Source organism: Empidonax traillii, unplaced genomic scaffold (genome assembly GCF_003031625.1).
Source record: "Empidonax traillii isolate 1590-97213 ecotype Southwest subspecies unplaced genomic scaffold, ASM303162v1 scaffold713:size524338, whole genome shotgun sequence".
NCBI lineage: Eukaryota > Metazoa > Chordata > Aves > Passeriformes > Tyrannidae > Empidonax > Empidonax traillii.
Window position 1 is genome coordinate 83,556 of NW_020955906.1, and position 13,190 is coordinate 96,745.

The 13,190-nt window shown below is 36.1% G+C and overlaps 1 protein-coding gene across 4 annotated transcripts in view; it reads right to left on the bottom strand.

The window, feature by feature from the left end:
* Nucleotides 1-13,190, bottom strand: part of WWP1 (WW domain containing E3 ubiquitin protein ligase 1) — a 62,889-nt gene that overhangs the window by 32,418 nt on the left and 17,281 nt on the right. For 3 of the 4 annotated variants that reach the window (XM_027900135.1, XM_027900136.1, XM_027900134.1), the window contains exons 2-3: nt 6,469-6,559; nt 1,343-1,481 (exon numbers count right to left, since the gene is read on the bottom strand). In XM_027900135.1, the coding sequence (XP_027755936.1) occupies nt 1,343-1,481; nt 6,469-6,538 (209 nt within the window). In that variant the 5' untranslated portion in view covers nt 6,539-6,559. Of the gene's footprint in view, nt 1-1,342; nt 1,482-6,468; nt 6,560-13,190 lie in introns of those variants that run through there. The other variant, XM_027900137.1, reaches the window with a different exon arrangement.

Genomic DNA, 13,190 nt, shown 5'->3' on the forward strand with positions numbered 1-13,190 from the left:
AAAAAAAAAAAAAAAAAAAAAAAAAAAAAAAAAAAAAAAAAAAAAAAAAAAAAAAAAAAAAAAAAAAACCAAGCAACTACACAGAGAAAATATATTGCTGACCCCTAGAAGTGAGGAGAATTTAATAAGTTCACTTATCCTCAAAAAGACTGGGCAACTGAAGCAAAAATACCATTCCAAATGCCAGAGGAAGAAGTGGCCGGAATACCTTAAACATACGTATAAGGGTAAGATCCTAAGTAAGTAATACTGATTATGGAATAAGTCTGCTTGGTTGTATTATGCATTGCAAATTACCTCATTTTTATCAGATCACCAAATCCTGCAAATCAAACCTGCCTCCTCAAGCAAAACTTTGGTCTCTGTAAATGTACTAGTAGCTCAGTACTTGTTCTAGTAATAACTCCTGGAAATCGTGAGATCCAATACCGTACTATTCTCTTTTGCAATACTGCAAAGGGCTAATAAGGTCACTAAACCCAATACACTGAGAAATGTGGCACATGAATATCCTACTTGCTTCAGCCAAGGTCTGGAGTAAATAAGTAAGTGTTCCCAAGCAAACAGTTTCCCAAAGTTGGGTAAATTGCACCAGTGCCCTCTCTCCAGCACTGTTAGTTATGAGAACCTAGCATGGCTCCTACTACTAACAAAGCTGGCTATTGCACACAGACACTTCATGTGCTGTGAAATGTACTGGCCCAGGCTCAATGCCACCTGATAGCAGCTATGCTGTTTCCAGACCCAAGTCTGAACCAGTACAGTCTTGCTTGTATAATAAAGCATTCTAGCCAACTGCACAGTGCAAGACTGCCAGTTCTTCACAGTGTCATATTTAGGTATATCTACAACCCTAGCACAGTTAAACCAAACTAAACCATAAGAAGATTAAAAAGGTCAACTATTAGGAAAAGTTGTAAGGTCACTTTGCAGTAAACTATTTTTGAGTGCATATCCCTTCATAGTTCTTCCTCATCAGAGAAAGAAGTTACCTTCCTCATAACTACTACTTACCCAGCTGAGATTCTTTTCCTTTTAAAGTTGAGAATTACACGGTTACAATTAGTAACTCTTTCTAGCAAGTTGCGCTAACACAGTGCTAACAAATACCAAGACTAAAGCATGTACAGCAACTGTATGCAAGTAACACTCTCTGTATAAAAAATATTCTCAAAACATTGTAAGAATTGAGGAAAAAAATTCATTTGAGATAAATATCATCTTATGCCTGCATTTAGACATCAACAGCCAGAGCAAACTATGTAGGCAGCCAAGTTTAGTAAATATATGCCTGCAACATCTGTCTAATAAATAGTATTAAACAATCAAAAAATCTACTTACACTGTCAGCTGCTCATCCCATTTGGGATTTGAAGAACTACTTGATTTTGCTGTTTTCTTAATTTCTCCATCTGCAGTTAATTCTGTGTAGAAAGTTGTTCCAAACCAATTCTTTTTCCGTTTCAGTTTGGCACTAGAAACTAATAAAACACATTGCTTTATCTATAGCAGCACACCATTGCTGAAAAACAGATAATGTTCTGCCTAATATATGAAATACATTGCATGGCAATTTTATTTCTCACATTCTCTACTTCTGCTAAACAGAGAGAAGACAATGTAAAAATGGTAGCTTTTATTTTCAAAAGCTATTTTGTCATATAGTTGAAACCAAGTGTCACATAATCTTTTCACCACATACTGGCAGGATTGGTTGGAGAGGAGGCACAATTATTTTAGGGGTAAACACTGAACATAATGTGGGTTATTTTCTTAATGTTCTTTCCATTCTTACCTTAAATGAAAAATAGACCTAAGTATGATACATCTTATGATGCATTTGAGAGATTAGCAGACCTTTTTTTTTTTTTTTAGGTATATATTGTCATGAAAGCATATGCAGTTCACATCTAATTTCAAAAAAATGTCCTTGTATAGCAAACCCTGTACACAGAGCTTCATTTCCTTGCCTATATTATCCGTATGGTTAATCTGTGGTTTTACACATCAGTTTGTTAAAAGTAAGAAATCAGCTCTCAGATTTCTCAGATTTTTTGTTAGTTTTGTTTTATTTTCAGTTTTGAAACTTTGACAGGTGACAGAACACAAAAAGAAAAATTCCTGCACATACACATTAGGTCTGTCTCCACTTTAATAAAACTGGAATAAAATAGGAAAGTGCCATGTGTATAGTTCCTAATTGAAGTTTTAATGTCCTTTTGACACAAAAAGGTATATGTATATAAGAGCTACATAAGCTTCCTTTTTTTTCCCCCAACTGGACAAAATGTCAAACCCTATAGATTTATAGGGTAAAACAAGATTGGTCAGGAAAGAATTGTTCCTATAATTGGTAATCTGACACTATGTCCTTTTGTCATTTAGAAAGGTCCTTTTCTTTTATATTTTTCAGTTTATTCAATTTTGTCTCTCATGGTTGGTGGGTTTTTTTGAATTTTTTTTTTTTTAATCCCTGATAAAAAAAAGTATTCAGACTTTTGTAATCTGCGTATGCTGATCTTCATCAAAAGGCTCATTCTCTGGATCAGTCAGTGGTGTCAGAGTATCTATAATGATCAGGTTCATTGTCACTAACATCTGGTGTTACAGAAGGTGAACTGCTAGCCTCTGGGTTTTCTTATTTAAACAGCTTTGCAGATGAACTTAAAAGTTTCAGCCAAATGTTCAGCAACTAAGAAATAGAACTTGACAAAAGAAATTATTTTTCATGACTGGTGAGTTGCTCTGTGCTCCTGAATATAAATCTGTTCTCCCACTTCCTTGCCCATCTGAGGAAGTCACTGTAAAAACAAGCAACTTAACTGCCAACATTTTAAATTCTATTTCAGGCAGATGTTGTCTTCAGAATACCACAACAATGGACTCACAGATGTACCTATCTGCTGACTATGCCTTCTCTCTAATTCCTCCCATATTTCAGTGTGATTCTTGTTCCCACCACTTGCAAACTAAGCAAGACCGAGTATTTTCAGCAACTCAGAAATAATCCTTCCCTATTGCTTTTCTATACAGTACTTGCTAATTCAATGATACGTGTATGCTGATTTTGGCTGGGGTAGAGTTAATTTTCTTCACAGTGGCTAGTATGCAGTTGTGCTCTGCATTTGTGCAGAACACGGGTTGATATTATAGAGATATTTTTGTCATTGCTGAGCAGTGCTTACAGAGAGCCAAGGCCCTTTCTGCTTTTTGTACTGCCATGCTGGCAAGGAAGTTGAGGGTACATGGGAGGCTGGGAGGAGACACAGCCAGGACAGGTGATCCTGGATATTTATAGAAATTTGTAAAAAATTTTTTCCTAATATTCAGCCTAAACCTCCCCTGGCACAGCTTAAGCTCTTGTCCTTCTGTTGGTTGCCTGGAAGAAGAGACCAGCCGCCTCCTGGCTACAACCTCCTTTCAGGGAGTTGTAGAGAGTGATGGGGTCTCCCCTGAGCCTTCTCTTCTCCAGGCTAAACAACCCCAGCTCCCTCAACCTCTCCTCACAGGACTTGTGCTCAAGTCTCTTCATTAGCCTCATTGCTCTTCTCTGGACCCGCTCCAGCACCTCAATATCCTTCCTGAACTGAGGGGCCCAGAACTGGACACAGCACTCCAGGTGTGGCCTCACCAGTGCTGAGTACAGGGCAAGGATCACTTCCCTGCTCCTGATGGCCACAGCATTCCTGATACAGGCCAGGATACCAATTGGCTTTCTTGGCCACCTGGGCACACTGCTGGCTCATGTTCAGCTTCCTGTCAATCAGCACCCCCAGATCCCTTTCCACCTGGCTGCTCTCCAGCCACTCTGTCCCCAGCCTGTAGCGCTGCAGGGGGTTGTTGTGGCCAAAGTGCAGGACCCGGCACTTGTTGAACCTCATCCCTCTGGAATCAGACCATATCTCCACCTTGTCCAGGTCCCTCTGCAGAGCCCTCCTGCCTTCCCCTAACTTGGTGTCATCTGCATATTTGCTAATGGAATTTCTGGATTACAGTATCCTAAGACATATACATTAGTTACTTAAAAGTTAGTGGGATGCAACCATCCAAGATTTTAACGGTATTAGCCACAGACTTTTACTTAATTTCAATTAAAAGGTCAAACTTAACTCCCTCACATTTGAAAAATCCAATCTAAGTAATGCATCATGGGTCATAAAAGAGAACTGCTGCCTTGATAAAGACAAAAGCTTAAATGCAGAAAACTAAAAACATAATTCCATACACAGATAATATTTTTTCATCCAAAATCATGATATATTTTTAAGCTTTGATAACCTCTACTTCTTCCACATTTTTCTTCCATAATTTGCTTTCTAAAAGCAAATACAACTAAAACACAGGTATTTATTCACGATATTCAAGATTCCTTTTAATTTCCTCCCCCTCTTGTATCTGGTTATGTTTTAAGTAAGCTTTGAGTCCTCAGACATAAAAGAAGACAATTATAATTTTTCGGTTAGGACATCTCTTAAAAGTTATGAATAAGTAATAATACTAGCAAGACCTCAAAAGGAACTAATAAGACATCTCAGCAAGCATATTTGAACAAATACTGATGGCAAAGCATGCCTGCAACCTGATGTATCTGTTCGAACTCGAACAATTCACCACTCCATATGAATTGTCTTGCCTGCAAAATGAGTTTATGTTACTTGTTTATAAAAGTGTTTTAGGTATAGTTCTTGAAATACAAGTCTAGATTCTACAGCAGCATAAACAAAACTAAACATAAACATACAGTGTCAGTCAGCAATACTAAGGTCGTAAACTCCTTGTCTCCCACTCCTTTCTCTGTACTGCCACTGGCATACCTGTGATCTTGCAATAAAGCCTGGTTAGAAAACTAAACCTTCAGAAAACTAATCCTAAATGCTGTACAGACTTCTTCTCATTTGATCCTTGAACCAGATCTCTCTGAGAAGCCTCAGTGCCAGAAAAATACAAGACTATTTATATAAGGAGTAGTTCAGCACAGCATACAAAATTATCATTTCTGTATACCCATATCTGAAGTTCGGGGTCATTTGTAAAACTCAGTTTGTTACTCTATATATTATATATATTCACTCTACAGGTGGTTCCACCTCTGCTGTTAGTTTTTGCCAGTTTTGATAACTCATCACATTATTATGTGCTCCTTATATAAGGTTAGCCAGTTTTAAGGTTCCTCTCTTTTTTGACTTCATAAAATACTCATTTTGGGGGACTCTTCACTAGTGTATTTTTTCTCAGATAAGCTGGTCATCTTTGGATCATCCAGCATGACGCATCTTTCTTGAGATGGAGCTTTCATTAAGACATGTTCAAGTTAGTTACCAACAGAATACTTATATACATACGTACACACACTTACGGCAGATATATTTATGCATAGTATCTTTACTACTTGCTGGTAACATTTTCACTTTTAACTGCTGTAACACTAATAATTAGCTATAAAATCTGTTTACCTAGATGCACTTTGCTTATATTCAGACCACGAGGAAGTCTCTGCCATCCCACAAAACAAGCAGCTAAAACTGTCACATCACTGACCAGTTCTTAACCAAGAGGAGCAAAGTGAATAATCTACTCGGCCTGCGCAACATCTATTGAAAAAGTGTCCCCATCACAGACAGAAATTTCCAGGATTGTTTGTAGCTTACTGTGTTTACCTTCCAGCAGATGGCTGAATTCTGCCTCAAACTACAAGACTCAGCACAGCAAAAGCAAAAAACATAAACAGTCGGAACATAGTAAATTCCAACTGGATAGAAGGAAAAACATTTTCACAATGACGTGGTTTATACCCAGGAAAGTTGGTAATCTACAGCCTTTCAGGTACTGAAAATTCAACTGGACGATACCACGAGCAACCTGATCCAACTTCAAAGGTATCCCCGCCTGCAGCAGAAAAATGGACTAGGAAATCAACAAGGGTCCCTTCCAAACTAAATTATTACACTTGCCTATGTAATCCAACTTGCTGCACTAAGGATGTTATATAGCAATATTATTTTCAATAAACATTTACCTGATATGTAATGAAAGACCTTAATCTTTTGCAGGGCTAGAAAATTTTGGGATCTTCTCCAGTTTTTCTCCACCTTCACCACATTAGACCCATTTCCAGCCTGGGGTTCACTACAATTGCCCATCTCTTTTGTAGAATTTCAGTAATATGTGTTCCCTCTTTAGAATACATGTCATTAATTATTTGATCCCAAGTGAATTTCCTTGCAATTGTCCCTACTGTTGTACTGAATATCTTTTTTTTTTTATTTTATTTTGAAGAGAAATTAAACCCTGCCATCCAACTCACTGTACAATCTCTATCTTCTAATCATCTAAATGTATTATAGTCACATTCTTAATGTAACATTCACATTATAATTAAAACATTAACTCTAGCAGTTCATTTTTATACCCATTTCCAAGATTGCTTTTTTAGAATACATATGTTTTCCTGTAAAAGTCACTACTTGCCTGTTACTTGCATCTGTAATCTTCCATTACGGGTGTTACTTGTATCAGATCTTGGTGAGGCTGTGGCCATGTCAGAGGTTTAGGCTTTAGCCTAGACAGAAAAAAAAAAAAAAAAGAAAAAAAAAACCAAACAGCTAGCTTATTAAAAAGCACTTATCTCTGCAGGTTAGCTACAGCTATTAAATAAAATGTTCAACCAATCAACAAGTTACCAAATGTTTTTTAGGCATGGCGGAAGACATTATTTCATAACAGCAGTTGAAAAAAGCAATCACTTGGGAAATTTGTCCTATGTTACAACTCTAAGGATGCCAAGATACTTCAGTAACATATACATTTACATAGTTTAGAACAACTGTGTAAAGCAAGAATAGAAATTCAGCTGTGATATTCAGTACTCCTCTCTCTAGAAGATACACTTATGATCTGATTTCAGATGAGCAAAGCACCAACAACTTCAAATGAATAAAATGCCTGAAACATTTACATGCTTGAAAGTCAAGCTGTCACCAGAACAATACACTCAGCCAGTAACACAATGATTCAGACGACAAACATTTGCATTCTATCCCTAGATTTGCCATCAGCTTTCTACACCACTGTTATCCACCCACAAATCACTTCCCTCATCTATTGAGACAATAAGCACTTTACAAGGACTACCCCGCTCAGTGACTAAAAGAGTACGTCTCAAATCCCAGCTGACGCATCTCTTGATGCATTTGAAGCACATGAAAATGGTACCACTCCTGTCCTCCTGAATTACTACACCTGACACACATCTACAAGTAAGATATTCTGTTTCTATCAGACAACTATTTTCTCATGAGAAAAAATACACTTTCCATGACCTGGATGAACTTCCAGATATTTATTTCTGTGTACACTGATTGGTTTCAACAATAATAATATGGGAACAGTTGTCACTGAACCTTTTTCATCATGTACCTCTGTAAGTAAAAATATTTTGAATATGTACTTCTAATATGTGGGGGATTTTTTATAAATTAAATATATATACTACTGTACTAATGCATTCTGTATATATAAAAACAGATGAGATAAAGATGAAATAAACAGTATTTTTAAACAATTTTTAATGGTACAAAAACCCATAATGCTATTGCTAAAAAAAAAAGAGGGGTTTTTGTGGTGAGAGCTGTATGATTGAATATGCTTCAGCATTTTTTAAAATGTCAACTTAACACTTTATAATACAGTGATTTGACGTTCTAGTTTTAAATTCAGTTTATTGGCTGTCATAGCCAGAAAAAACAATTTACAAAGATATGAACATCCAAATGAAAGTGCACCACTGGCTACACTTTCTAAATCATGATACTCATTTTTCATTCCCATCCACTCATTACACAAAATTTTTTCTTGAAGTTTGGCCAGTGGAAGGTGTTGCATTTCTATATTTTAAACAAATTTTTAGATTCTGAAACTCTTAACTGTGGGGACTTTCAAACCAGTAAGGAAATTCTGTTTCCAAGTTTAAGTGTACAAATATGGGAGGTTTTACAAATGACATGCATCTTTTCTGGCAACAAAAAAGTCCCACAATGATGTAAACATTTCCAAACATCTCTTTTCAAAATGCTGTCTCCCTAATATGAGTTTTTTTTAAAAAGCAGTCATTTTCTTGCTCATTGTTAAAATATCACCTCCACTTTCAAGAGAAGGTGTCTTAAGCGTCTATTATTTTTAAAATAACTGTTAGTCAGCATACTGTTGATAGCCACCTGTTATCACTGAACAGGTCAATTTGTAACACTTGTCTTTTTGTAAAATAAAACGCATATTTAATCATAATAATTAATAATAAAAACATAATTAATACATTTTGCAGCTCTTCTAAGCACTTTGTCATGATAACAAGAAACTTCTGCATGGTTCAAAAGATTTTCGTGGTCACTCCCTATGTCATTACAGAGTACTGTAAAGATTTTACTATTTAAAGGCCTTGTTTTCATATAATGAACCACAATTATGACATCCTGAAGCATCCTCTGCACTTATGGCTCCAACTTCCTTTTTGCTTGCCTATTCATGATGCAGTGAATTAATTCTATATGTGGTGCTCATCTTGTAAACCTTACCCAGAAACTTTTCCAGTTCCGTCAAATCAGCCACTCCATCTATGGTTACATTTGAACAGTTTTTCAATTAAAAAAAAAATGCTGTTATTAAAGAAGATACTGTGTAGAATTAACTGTTAAGAAGCTATCTTGTCTGGAACATCTTTCCCTAGGGACTTTGTTCTTTGTGCATTTCATTATGGACACAGAATTTAGCATCTGCCATTAAATTGAGCCACATTACAAAACAAACATCTACACTTTGATCCCACTGTCTGTACAGCAAGCTTCTCACACTGTGCAGTTTTTTCTAACTTTTTTTCTTCAAAACTTTGGCAATGTTTTCGAGGCATCTTCCAACAGTATCTGCTGACAAAGGAATGCATTTTAGTTTGTCACCACATTGTTTTCCATGTATTATTTCAGACACGTTTACTGCGGCAGGAAGAACAAGGGTATTCCCATCACTATGTCTTCTCCTACCAAAAAAGAGTTTTCTAAATATTTATCATTAAGTTTAGTGAAAGCTTGTAAAGTCCTGGATTGAGTATTGACTAGTAGAGCAATGACCAGCATTGCTGAAAAAAACTGTAGACGTCTGACTTCATGTTCTGGGTGCTTAGTTTTTAAATGCCTTGCTAATTGTCATGGTTTCATGCTATCATTAGCTGATATCTCAAGATACAATGTTCTCCTAGGGTGAGGTTCATCATTTACAGTAGCGGATGTACATCCGTATTTGAAACACCCTTCTTAATAAACAAAATTTTTTGGCTGACTTCTTGTCAGATCCAATTGCCAAATGACCAAGAGCTCATACCAGGAGTAGAAGTATCAGCTCTGACATGTTCTTATTATTCACATTATTAGTATTATCTACAATCCATAGTCTCTTTGCAGGATTTTTTTAAGCTGCTTGCCCATTTTTTTAGGGTTTGTTTGGTAAAAACTAAATAATACAATGAATAAATCCACCTAACTGGTCACAAGTAAACTGCATCCATTACAATACACTGGAATTGAATGAAGAAAGGAAGGTGCTACTGCTACCTCACCATACTGTGTAATACTAAAGTTGCCTTCAGGACATCTCATGTACCAAATGCGACACTTTCTATTCAACATAGAGATCAAGCGAGGGTGCCAGTGCAAATATGTGCACTAAAAAAAAAAAAAAGCTTGATTTCTTTCTTATTTTTCAGATAAAACATCAATCTTATATTTTTTTCCCACATCTCACTCAGTGGTCTTGTGCCCTCGACTTCGGAGGCCACTGACATGGAAGACATCATAAGAGAACATATGCAATCAATTCTGATGCAAGTAAACTCAAATTCTTCACAAGAAACCAAGATCTAGTTCTAAATGTACATTAAAAAATCATTTCAGGTATACTTTTTTAACTGACAAGTTATCATTGGTTTTACTGGGTTTTTTCTCCCTGCAACTGTTCAACCTGCATAGATCTAATGGGGTGGTTTTTTTTGGTTTTATTTGTTTGTTTGGTTGCATTTTATGTTTGGTTTGGGTTTTTTTAACTCTATTCCAAGCACAAACAAAGCAAAAAAACCGCATAAGTAACTGACTAAATAAATAAATAAATTGTGTCAAAGTCCTCAGGGAGGCAGTTTATTGTGTAATCTCCTCAGACTTCACGTTTCAGGTGCTGATTTATCTACCAGGCATACCACCTGCCCTAACCTGAGTTTCTGGCTCTGCTTGCTGCTAACTGCATTTGGCAAACAGGTTTGCTAATTTTCTGATAACAGGGAAGTGAGAATTCACAACACTTAGCTTTGCATCTTTCCCCTTGAAGAAAAAAAATGACCAATGAGCAATTATTACCATGAACAGCTGATGGAAATAAAACAAAGTTAGGCTTGGGGGTTGGCTGAAGGGCTGCTTGTAAACTACATGATTGCATCCTATGTCAATAGTCCCCTGATATTCTGTTCTGCCCATATAAATGGAACGTCCTTCTATAATAGAAGTCTATCTTATATTCTTGCCAATATGGTACACCCAGGTGCGTTTACACAGCAACGATTACAGCTCCACACTTTATGTTGCAAAAAATACTGGCATGTCTGCCAAACACTATAAAGTAAAACATTTGGAAGTTCAAAAAAAAAGCATTTAAACTTTTTAAAATAAACAGGTTTTTATCAACAATACATGAAGAAAGTTTTATGTCATGGTTTCTATTCAAAAGGGCTTTGCTGAACAGAGTAAATTAGTTGAACTGACTAATTCTGTTTTCATCATGTACCAAAGATTCCAAAGCTGCAGTCCACTCATCCTTGCTTAACTGATTAGGAATCAAGAACTGGTTAGGAATTAAGAAGAAACAATAAATTTTCTCTGAGTCAAAAAAAAAAAAATCAATTGTTTTTTCTAGAAACTTCTTTGCCAAGGATATGTCAAAAAAAATAATTTAGCCTTCAGTCATCAATTATTTTCACTAGTAACTATCCAAACTCAGCTACTGACATTTTTAAATTGTTAATCTAAATTATTGCCTAATTTAAATTTAAACTACTGCCTAACCAGCTCAGATGAAAGTTGGTTCTCCTGGGAGACAGCCTGCTCATACGACAATATTTGTCATTTTCCTTCAACATTCCTTCTTACACACTGGGTCACACTCACTTCCAGTCAAACACATTTTTACTCCAGGTAAACAAAGCCTTCAGGAAGTTGGCCAAGTTAGATGGTACAAGGTGAACTATCTTATCCAGAGTTTTGGACACTTATTACCTCCTAAAGGCTGGTCAGACGTATGACAAACACAGCTGCACAAAGAGAAACATAATCCTAAATTTAGCCACTCAAACTTTGATAGGAAAATTACTGATGCAGACATGGCAGGAGGCAGAGGTGAGGTAAGACATGGGACAACAACTCTATTTATCACACAGACTGTGGTGATAAAAACAGTATTAATGACATTGTGTAAGGTAATAGTACTGACTTCATATTCAAGAAAAGGACAGGACATGAAAAGTTCTGCTGGGAGAACAGAGTCAATGAAAGACCAGTCTAAAATTAATAAAGACTGAAAGTAAATAGTGTTGACAGAAATGTTTCTATATATCTCAGGTTTCTGGGGGGCAAGGCTGCTGCAGAGAGAGCAAGTATATACTGTATGAAACTAAGCAGGAACAATAAAGAAGTCACATAGCAGAAGGACTGACAGACTTGCACAAGGATGGGACTACCATCTTACCTTTCTAGAAAAACCTTCTATAAGCTGAGAAAGATTTTTAGAAGTTCTACTAGAGATTCTTCAAATACTGAAAATCTAGAACCTTTAAAGATTAGCGACCTCCTGTCTTTATGGGCCAAAAGAAACTATTCCTACATAGCCAAAAATAAACAAAATTTCAACCAAAAAAGTTGTCTTCTCTTGGTGAAGGAAAAAATAGGATGGCAATTACACCAAGTTAAGTGAAGATTTCATCTGGAGTTTTCATGGCCAGGGGGTATGTCTAAAGCAAAATACCTGCACTATTGATCTAATTTGCAAGAAAGTCTACATGAGAAAAAAAAAAAAAAACACAGGTGGCAAAGAAACACTAAAAGATAAAGATCTTTTTTTAACTAAATAATTTTTGAAGTTTTATTTCAAATAATACAAGTCCTAACCACTAATGGACCAGGGAACACTATGTCCTAGGTGACTATTTACTGTTTTCTTGCAACGTGGGCAAATTTTTTTTTTCCCCTCAGCCCTAAATCCTTTTTTCTTGTTACTTAAAATAAATGCCCAGATTGGGTCCTGAATGCATTGATTAAGGGTTAAAATCTTTGAGGTTAACTCTATGTAACCTTAAAAAGAGGATTACGTACAGCAATGTAAGAGTCATCATCCTTGTAGTTATAATCTTCCTGAAAATCAGGGGATTAATTTTGACAGGGCTACAATCACCACACATTCCTGATTATGAATTTGCTACACCTCCTTATCCAAATTCTAGGTTAAACTCCATTGGTCTGAAGGATGTGAAACTTTACTTTCAGAACTGTTTCAGCAACACATACAAATAGCCCCCACCCCCATCCTCAAAAGTCCAGGACAACAAAAACTCACAGAGAGACTCTTGGGAGCCACACTAAGCCCACAGTTATCACAACACTTCTGCCTAAACCATCCTCATCATACATAACTGGAAGAGTATCATCTAGTTATTAACCCATGCAGCAGATATGTTAATATTACTTCAGTTGTCTAAATTATTTGGGGTAATTTATGCAGATTGATTAGGACAAAATAAGACCCCAGCAAAACCACAGAATGACTGACATAGTAGTCTACTAAAAAATTAAAGGATCATTTCCTAATTCATGTGAATCAACAGTTTCATGGAGGTCAATCTAGTTAACAACAGTTATAAATTTACACTTCTGTGAAGAATTATTGCTATATCTCAAAATGCTATCAAAACATCAGAAATAAAAGAGAACCACAGGAGTGGATATTTCATTAATTTACTTTTCAGTCTTTAGTAGATTAACTACTTACTCATGGAATTTAAGCAAGTACATTTAAAATTACATTACTCATTTTGTAATGGCTGCACCCAGTGGAGGTTTTTGTTGTAAAGCTGAAAGTAAAATGTATCATTGGGGCAGCAAACACAT